At 37.4% G+C, this 9,593-nt stretch overlaps 1 protein-coding gene across 1 annotated transcript; it reads right to left on the bottom strand.

Annotated features, from left to right (window-relative positions):
• Window positions 1-3,440: 3,440 nt before the first annotated feature.
• Window positions 3,441-6,322, bottom strand: LOC119722094. The gene is made up of 2 exons (XM_038192117.1): window positions 6,072-6,322; window positions 3,441-5,495 (listed from the first exon to the last, which is right to left on the bottom strand). The coding sequence occupies exons 1-2, from the start codon at window positions 6,270-6,272 to the stop codon at window positions 3,831-3,833; spliced, it is 1,866 nt and encodes a 621-aa protein (XP_038048045.1). The 5' UTR covers window positions 6,273-6,322; the 3' UTR covers window positions 3,441-3,830.
• Between the last annotated feature and the right edge of the window lie 3,271 nt (window positions 6,323-9,593).

Raw genomic sequence — 9,593 nt, 5'->3', positions numbered from 1 at the left:
CAAACACCTGTGTTTTTAGATGTATGTGAGAAATATTTGACGCTAGTTTCAGTATTTTAGTATATTTGCAACATATGCTTGTACGTTTGTAACAATACTACATTGCTATACCCATAGGACTTTTCTGGTAACTGTCCAATGTTCTGTGGTAGGCCTGCTTGTTAAAATGTAAAATACACTATAGTTTCCTCAACACTCACCTTATTTAGGCCTTACTCTAAATCCACAGCAAAGTATGTTGTTTCCCTGTAGTCAAAACCGAAGAAATTCAGCGCAGAAATTGTATTTAAATACCAATCGAAAGAAAACTACATGTAAATCACAAACCGTTATTAAGGATTTATATGAATGTTTGTGTGTGTATAGGCCTACAAAACCATGTTTTTGTTAAAGTGCGTCACAGATTCATTTGTATTCTAAGTTGCGCCCATGCAAAACATGTAGTTTATGCAGACTTTGTGAGGTCAACAGGAAATTTCTCATGTATGAATTTGCTTGGGTACCCTCTCATTCGGTCTAACCTACAAATGCAAACATGAAATGAAAAGCTTGACACCACACGTATATGTGTGGTGAACAACGTCGACATGGTGCTGTTAAATATGAATATTGATTTGCCTTGGGGCTTCAACTTTTTACAGAAGGGGAATCGAAAACGAAAGATACGAACTTAAACATTGCCAGTGTGGTTGTAAGTTTAACCATAACAGATTGTTGTTTTTCAGCTTTTTACTAATGAACTACTTGAATCCATGCAATAATGCATGACTCCTTAACATCAGTGATTAAAAAAACCCTCACATTTCAAGTGTTTTACAGTGTACTTCTATCTTTAATGGGGATGAAGCTTTTCTTTAAATAAACTTCTTTTCGATATTATGTTACCTTATTAACGTTTTACACATAGGAAACCTGTTTGGAAAATCGAACGAGTATAGGAAAGATATTAAAAATTAACAGTTATAGTCAGATATAATAAGCGGAAAAGGGACACATGCATCATAAATACTAGTTCTGACTCTTGTGTACGTGAACTGTATTACTTGACATAAATAACTAGCATGCAGCATAACAATGGACTGGCAATAAAGGATATTGTAAAACCTGCAATATAGTGCATGTAATCATGTAATGAAAGGATCGGCTGGTACTCAAGGGGAGTTTCCCTCAGCTGGATGAGCAATATGATGATGTCATTGCGGAATTGGCTCATCGATATGCATACGCTAGCCTGCCAGTATTTGCATTCTGGTGGAGAAAATCTCGACAAGGAAAAAAAAACACTACATACGGATGCGTACTGAGAGCAGGTTAGGTGAGCTGAATGTTCAGCCGATGAATTATTACAGGTTTTCCAAACACAAATCCTCTGTAAAGAAGCGCGGAATTGCAGCTGTTTTCAAAAACCTTCTAAATCTGGACTCTGCGTAAATTAAAGATTAACTTGCATCAAGTCGGCTGTTGTACTCACTGCACTGATATCATACACCAGAAAATGTTCATTGTCTGAAAATTGCTATATGAGATTTATTCTGTTCAAAAGTGAAATCCCTTTTAAAAATATGTTCTATGCATACTGTTTAATTAATAGTGTAATCATTAAGTCAGCTAACAACACTGCATGCAATTGAGTACAGGTCTTCACAAAAGAACGTTATAAGTTGGCAATATTCATCGATTTTGTTTTATATAATGGTTCAAATCACAGCTCAAAAAAAGCACTAAGTTTTTGTAATTAAATTCACCTCCAATTTCTCAAAATCTGCAGATCAAAGGAGCAATTAGGTAATGATTTTTAATGGATTGAAATTATGTCCACGAATTGCTTTTGGCCAGAAATCACATTTTTTAAGCCGGTGATCCTTGGATAAATGTTGCTTGTTGTCTCTGCCCACACGATTTAGTTTCGCTAAAGGAAACAGTTATTCAGGCTTCATACGACAGTCTAAGATGTTATGTAGTATTTTATCTGCATGTTTTAGGTTCATCTTCCAACTTCAATAATAACTCAATATCCAAGAAAGTCAACAAAATGTCGAAATGGGTTTCCACATAAACGATAAATCCCTTGCTGACACTAATAAATGATAAAAGCAAAATAAAGTCTTTCTAATTTGATTCTGAAACGTACTATCCGAGTTCAAATTATTCAGTAAATTTCAGTTTTAAAACAATTTTGATTGAACATTTTCTCCTACGAAAATACACTGTATATATACACGAATCGTCACATTAATAGTAAACACAGATATCAGTGCCGCTGCGAAAAACTTCTGGAGAAATTCAAAATTTCAAATAATAATGTTTAAACACTTAGGTACAAAATACCATTCAGCAGTTGTTAAAGAAGATCTCTTTTTTTTGTCCAAATGTAATCGTAATTATTCTGTATTTTCAAACAATCCACATTGTACAATCATCAAAAGAGAGCAAATGGTACATTTCTAGCTTATAGCTTTAAAGAAAAACCTCTGACCTAACATTTGAAGTTACACTATCTTCAACGATGCTCTAAAAGATCTTCATTAGGTGATACATGGAGGTACGTCCATTAAAGCTTTTCTCAAAATCGAATTTGCCTTCAGCTTTGTCTTACTGATTTAAGGTCCCTTCAATTTCTTAATTCCGGCTCAAAATAGGCCCCTTTTCTGGTTCAGCAACTGACATTACATAAAACAAAGGCAAAGTTGGAAGTTTACCCATGCCTGTGATTTGCAGTCAAAGCTAGAGCCAAACCTACGTTTGAAAAAGGACATATGTGCAAATAATCTCTTCATTATAAGGGCCAAAATTATCAAAAAAAATAAAATAATAATAATAAATAAAAAACATAGGGATCGAGTACATGTTATTGACAAGTATCGGTGAATTTTTTCACGTAATTTGCATACTCCCAAATAATGTATATTTTAATAATAAAAATCGCCTTCAATACTACAGATAAAAAGAGTCGACTTGTTCCTCATATTCAAAACACAGAATCTGACAGTAACATAATGTTTCATTCTTGACTCAAATTATTAAAATCTCATTACATTTTGTACATTAAACTACCTGTGTGTAATCTGTAATTATCACTCAGCTCAATAGCTTCCAATGGAATTTTATGGGCAGCTATAAAATAGGTCCTTTTGGTAAAACATGCATAACGCCTGATAGCCAGATTTGTTTTGTCATTTCTACTTTTCAGCCATTTTGATACTTTGAATTATTGTAATTATCTTAGATGTAGTCGAACAGTTTAAGTTTGAATTTTGTTTGCTTCCAAACAGAACACGCTCTCTAGATCATCTGTTGAGCTCTTTTTCTTGAACAGAACTCAAACTACATGTACTCTCCCACTTACTCAGAGAAATTGACTTTCTTTGAAAAGTAACATAGAAATAATCATGACCAAAAAAGGTTTTTTTTTTTATATATGAAACTTCAAAGCTGGAAGTTTTTCAATAATAAAGCCACCAACCTATTCTCAAACTACATAAATAAACATTTCCTATAATGTTAAATTAAACCTCTGAAAACAATGATAGATGGTAATAAAAGAACACTCTGACTGCAAGCAGTCAGGACTCATCGCTGGACACACCCACTCACGTTAAGAGTGTGAAATTTGAGGCACCTTACCTTTTCTCTGCTAATCTGCTAACTGAATATGTGACTTTGGGGCAAAACTGAATGACGGGGCAGCTATAACACTCAAATGGACAAACAGGGGCTGCACATCTAAACTGAACGCTGCACAATTAAACAAAATAGCCAAATTAGTTGTATGGACAGCATATGTAGTTGCTGCAAGGTATCACCGCTTGTGTAGGCCTTTAGTATTTTGTCTAAACTTTGGGCAGGCACCACTCTACGGCTCTGTGACACGTGTTCAGCGCATTGAGGTCTCGTTTATTAAATAGGTACTGGAATGGTACAAGCTTGTTCAGTCCCTTCCTGAAGTCACGCATTTCCATGCCGTGATATTTCTTGACATTCTCAAATGATGGGATTTTCTTGAGTGCTGGAATGCCAAACGCCCCGGCCATGATATCTGCTCGGAGATATTGGAGAAAGTGAGAGGTGTTGTTGAAGTAGTCAAACATGCAGTTATGTTGTATTTGTGGTATTCCAGTCGTACCGTCAAGGCAGTAATTGATTATTTTTTCATGCTGGATGTCTGAAAGATCATCAGCATCAGGGCTAGCTCCAGGAACTTTCGAGAACCAATTAATAGTCTCAGTAACAATAGCCGAGTAGCTGTTGTTGGCATTAAGCAGTGGCTTAAATGTGTGGAGAAGCCTTGGAATGCCAAGAAAATCAGCAAGGTTGGAGGTGAAGATTCGGTCATAGTTGGGCATGTTCAAGGTTTGATGGTGATTAGGAAAGTCCAGACAGTCGGCCACGGAGACATGGATAAGGAGCCTTCCTTGGAGGATGAGACTCTTGACTTTCTGGAGGAGGTTTGTCACGTACTTGTGGTACATCACCATCGGAGAGGAGTGGGATCCAGGGGTGTGCTCTCTTACTCTCAAACAGTCCCATGCTTCAAAGGGAATCAGAATTGGCTGAATGCAATACACAAATGTGGCAAATTCTTGTGATATTGCTTGCACATCGTTTAGGAGAAGAAATAAGCGTGCATTCTCACTTTTCATTGTTTTACTTGCCTTTGGGGCAGTTAGTGTTGGGTTGTCAAATGCCATATTGTCCTTTTCCTTCGCTTCATGAGGAAAAAATAGCCCATGATCCAACCACTCTTTAATCATTCTTCTATCTTTTTCGTTGATACGACTTAGATACAGAGTGCGGTTCACCTTAGGAAAGGGGCCCTTATCGAATAGATCCTTTCTTTGTTGTCTGAGATTTATTGCGGTTTTCTTGTCTCGCTGACATTCCAACGCTCGCCACTTTCCCCAAACAGATTTCAGATAACTGAGGTCTTCATCCAGGAGAGTTACCAGTCCTTTGGTGGCATCGTGGAGTTGCTTAGCACTCATCTGAATGAGTTCATCCAAGCTTGTCTTGATCAAGTCGTACTCTCTCTTGGAAATATGGAGAGAGTACCAGATAGTTGTCAAACTGGAAGCAATGGAGTCAGTGTCTGCGAAGCGAACCAACATGAAAAGAAACAGGACATTCCTTGCCATGACGAAAGGGTCGTTGTCATGGAGGGTGATGTGAAGTTTTCCCTGGTAACTGTCAGGCAAGGAAGCAGCTGTCAACACTGTGTTGCGTAAGTTTCCACAACCAGCAGAGAGGACATGATATTCCCTGGTCAGTTGTTCCTTTTCCACATTGTCTGTGGACAATTCGTTGTTTTCAAGTTGAAGGAAGTCTTTAGCCATGGTGTTCCCAATATAGTAGGGGAAATCACCATGCGTTAGGATGTGCAGTTTCAGTGACAGTTGTTTGATAAAAGCCATAATTTCCTTACACTTTGCTTTGTGAAATGGCCAGCCATGCCGTTGGCAGTCTGTATCACAATACCAAGCATCGTTGCATCCTGAACACTAGAATAAGAGAAGAAAGGAAGTCGTCTATGAGCAAATTAGTTAAAGATTTCCTGTTGTCTTGTCTATGTTTTGGTTTTTGAATTATGGTCCTGAAAATATCATATATCTGAAAAGGGAATCCATATCATCGTACAATTAGAATACGTTATACTTTGAATGTGGTCAAGTTGGAATAGCGGTTCTTTCCTCGCCTCACCGCTAGCTGTCACCCGGAATCGAATCCTACCCGGGCCTGGGTTTTCAGTCCCTGCCTGATTCCACAGGGTTCCCCCAGCATATTCTTCTGGGGTGTTTCTCCCACTTCTAAAACTGTAATTTCTTCTCATTGTCTCCCCTCTGCATGTTTCAACACGGCTTGCGAGCTACAGTTTTCATTTACCAGGAAACAATTAATAATAAAATGAAATAAATAATAATATCATATATTGATTCGGCCTTTAATTTTTCTTATATTCTTGTAGTAATTAAAAATATTTTCATAACCTTGGTGCTATCATGAATTTTCTCTTTTAAATCAATGATTGCACTGATCACTGAAGTGCAAGTTCACAAAGCCCCCCCCCCCCTCCTTACCTCAAGTGTTTTGCCACGTCTTCCGCAAGTGCTGCACTTTTTTGCCTGAAATATCTCACACTCAACAGCACCGTGCCTGACTTTGTCTCTGTCCCGGCATGATGTGGTGCAGTAGACAGCAACAGGGCATCCGTCGCAAGGCAAAGTTCTCTGTGGGAGACGTTTCTCACAAAACCAGCAATGTCCAGGCTGTACATCCATGGTGGCCGCACACTGGTCACTGCATTATGTAGATTATTAACGACACTCACTCTCTCAGTGACAATCTGTAGAGAGTAATAACCCTATCAGTTATTTATCAGGCTATATAATTATTAACAAGTCTGTAAACTTGCCTCATATTGGTACACTTGACAGGTTGAAATGGCTGATACTCAAGCTGTACCAGTATTAATGGTCAACCAATTTCAAACCACTTAAACGGGCTGAGGCAGTTACAAGGTGTAATCCGTACGGATCATGCTAGTAGGTGGTGACCAGCCTGTACCCCGAGAGAGGTCAGTGGTTATATGTTTTTTGATAGTTTGGGATAGTTAGGAGGGCTAACTCTTCGGATACAGTCTGTTGTTGATCATTCCTTCCTCCAAAACATGTGTAGTTATTCCTTATCAACGTTAGATTGACAATCTTGTAATTCATTATTGGGAACACATATCTGCAGAAATTGGCCTGATAACTTACCTCAATACGTGTTGCTCCTTTGGTGTCAAGTTGTTCACTGCCAGCCTGTGGCAGGCTGTGTTGGATGGGCGACGTCAATGCTGATTCATGATGGCGTCATCATATTGCACATCTAGCTGTGGGAATTCACCCACTAAGTACCAGACAAACATAATAGGCCTATTTCAAACCTGTTTCACCACCCTTTCTTATCAGCGAGCCTACGATTTTGTTGAATGCTACGATATTGTGCAGTGCACCCACAAATATTACAAGCATTGTCCATGCAGGCTTTGTGAGTTCACCAGGAAATTTCTCGTGAATGAATTACTCTCATTCAGTGTAACCTAAATATGCAAAACAAGAAATGAAAAGCTCACCACTACACGACGGTGAACAACGTGAACATGGGTTCTGACTGATTCAAATAATGCGTTGCCTTCAGGCATCAACTTTTTACGAGGGGAAAGGGGAGAGGTCGAAAACGAAAGTTATTAACTTACCACTGGAAGTTAAAAGATGTTTTTGAGCCCCTCAATGATGAATTAGTTGCATCCCTGCAATGATGGACGACTCCTTAACACCAGTGATTAAAAAACAACCCAGTTCCATTGTTTTACAGTGAACTTGCATCTTTAATGGGTATGAGGCTTAATTGTCTTTGGATACACTTATTTCCGATGTTAGGCCTATGTTACTTTACACATTAAAACTGGAATATCGAACGAGGGCAGAGGAAAGATATAAACTAGAATTGAAATTTATAGTCAAGTGGAGAAAATATTTTCCAAGAATGTCCAATTTTGATTCAAAATATTTTGAGTTATTTTTTTCTAACGTCAAAATAACGAATGAATTTAACAAAGCTTAAATTTGAACAATGTGATTGTCCTACTGATCGTTTACGAGACATGGTAGCCCGGCCATACTGAAACCGAGAGTAAATATATACATCTGCGGCAGGAAAATAAACTATCCTCCGTGTTTTATGTTCTTATAAATATATGGCTATAACCAGGAATGTAAGAAGACTATTATATAATAGTGAATTAATTGTATTACTAGCTGAGCTGTGAACTCTGCGTGAAGCATATGGAGATTCTGGGAAATTCCCAGCCCGGTAACCTTTGAACTGTATTTACATATGACATTTTGACCCACACGTGCTGAATTACAAAACGTTTCAACGATAACAATCCCGTCGGCCGGAAGTGGATTACATTGTATACATTTGTATACATTGCGCAAGCAAAGCCTGTTTGATGTGATGGCTCATTGTGGAACAACGTACGTAGCTATCTGACGGTTCTGATATTTTAGGCCAACTTGAAGACGTCATGGTAAGACTAAATGTTAATTCATACGATTATTATATTTTCTTGCTGATCAAAGTCTTGCTTTCTGCTGTATACATATTCATTATAGTCTTTCAACGTGTGAAATGTACACGCTGCGGAGAACTCAAAATATTATTTTTCGGTTTCTTTGTGGTTTATTTCATGTTTCTTTTATATGTGATCTGACTGGATTTGATTGCTATAATAAATCACAATTTAAGAGCAAATCAAGGAGAAGTGTCCAAAGTCCGATGATTGTCGCGTTTAGTGCGCCTAGGCTCATTAACTGGCGGACAGAGATCTCCACTCCCCCCCCCCCCGACTAATACAACAGTGCCAACCAGTAAATTTGGAATATGATCAACAATTTTGTGCAATATCAATTTGCATTTCGCTGGGGAGTAATTTTATAGGGAAGGAGATATAAAGGGTTCATGCGATGAATTTTTCTGAGGAACACGTTTTGTGCAACTTTTTATAATTTCCTCATAAATGAAAACTATTTGACATCCATTTTAGCTCAATTGTATTGGAAAGTGTACTTCTTTAAACATTAAACAAGAGATGCTTTTCCGGACAACTGAGAGTGTTGTTGCTGTGATGTCATTGCAGGGGGACACTGTTCGGTTTAGGGGTTTTCTGTTTAAATTGTGAACCTAAACTTTGATCATTATTTGGTGAGAAAGAGTTGCTCATTGGCTTTAATTATTGCCATGTACTTACACAACACGAATCACCAAATTAAAACAAAAATATGAAGGCAAAATATCCAAAACTTGTATTAACTTTTTTTGCTGAAATAGCTATAACATTGAGGTTTCTGCCCGGAATGACATCACATTTTTTGCCGTGAATATGGAAATTTGCATTAGCATAAAATCCCAAACGGCACCAAAATACTCTTCAAAATGGAAAACCAAAAGTTAAAGAAAAAAAGGTTACAATGGGACACAAAGGTGCATTATCAAGGAAAGCATTCAAACAATTACCTAGCATGGAGCTTTAAATCCATGTGCATGTAAATTATGTGTCTCCTGGATCCCTTTAAGCTTCTCGAACGAGCGTCAAAGAGTTGTAGAATATCAAGCTCTGTGAAAAACATGGAGGAATAAAGTAATTCCCTCCGTACGATATGACTAGAAACAGCAGAATAAAGAATGATTCGAACTCCAGAAAAAGTTGATTGTCTTATAACTCCTTTTTGAGATTTATTCTCCAAAAATGAATTTCCTTTAAAAATAGTTTCTATGCATACTGTTTAATTAATAGCGTAATCATTATATCTGCTAACAACACTGGCTACAATCGAGTACAGGTCTTTACAAAAGCAGTATCAGTAAGTGGCAATATTCATCGATTTTGTTTTATAACATTGTTCAAACTAAAACTTTAAAAGCACTAACTATGTTTTAATTCACTGCATACAATTGAGTACAATTCTTCACAAAAACATGGTATGAGTTGCAAATATTAAGCGAATGTTATAAAATTGTTCGAATAACAATCTAAAATGCAGTAACTATGT

Source organism: Patiria miniata, unplaced genomic scaffold (genome assembly GCF_015706575.1).
Source record: "Patiria miniata isolate m_02_andy unplaced genomic scaffold, ASM1570657v1 HiC_scaffold_14, whole genome shotgun sequence".
NCBI classification, from domain to species: Eukaryota; Metazoa; Echinodermata; class Asteroidea; order Valvatida; family Asterinidae; genus Patiria; species Patiria miniata.
The sequence above is the reverse complement of the archived record's forward strand: the minus strand, read 5'-3'. Positions and strand labels throughout refer to the sequence as shown.

Bases quoted from the DNA above. Each gene is read 5' to 3' on its own strand.
- LOC119722094 (XM_038192117.1), bottom strand. From the start codon at position 6,272: ATGGATGTACAGCCTGGACATTGCTGGTTTTGTGAGAAACGTCTCCCA. The intron at 5,496-6,071 runs GTAAGGAGGGGG...CTCTTATTCTAG, and splicing joins GACGTGGCAAAACACTTGAG to TGTTCAGGATGCAACGATGC.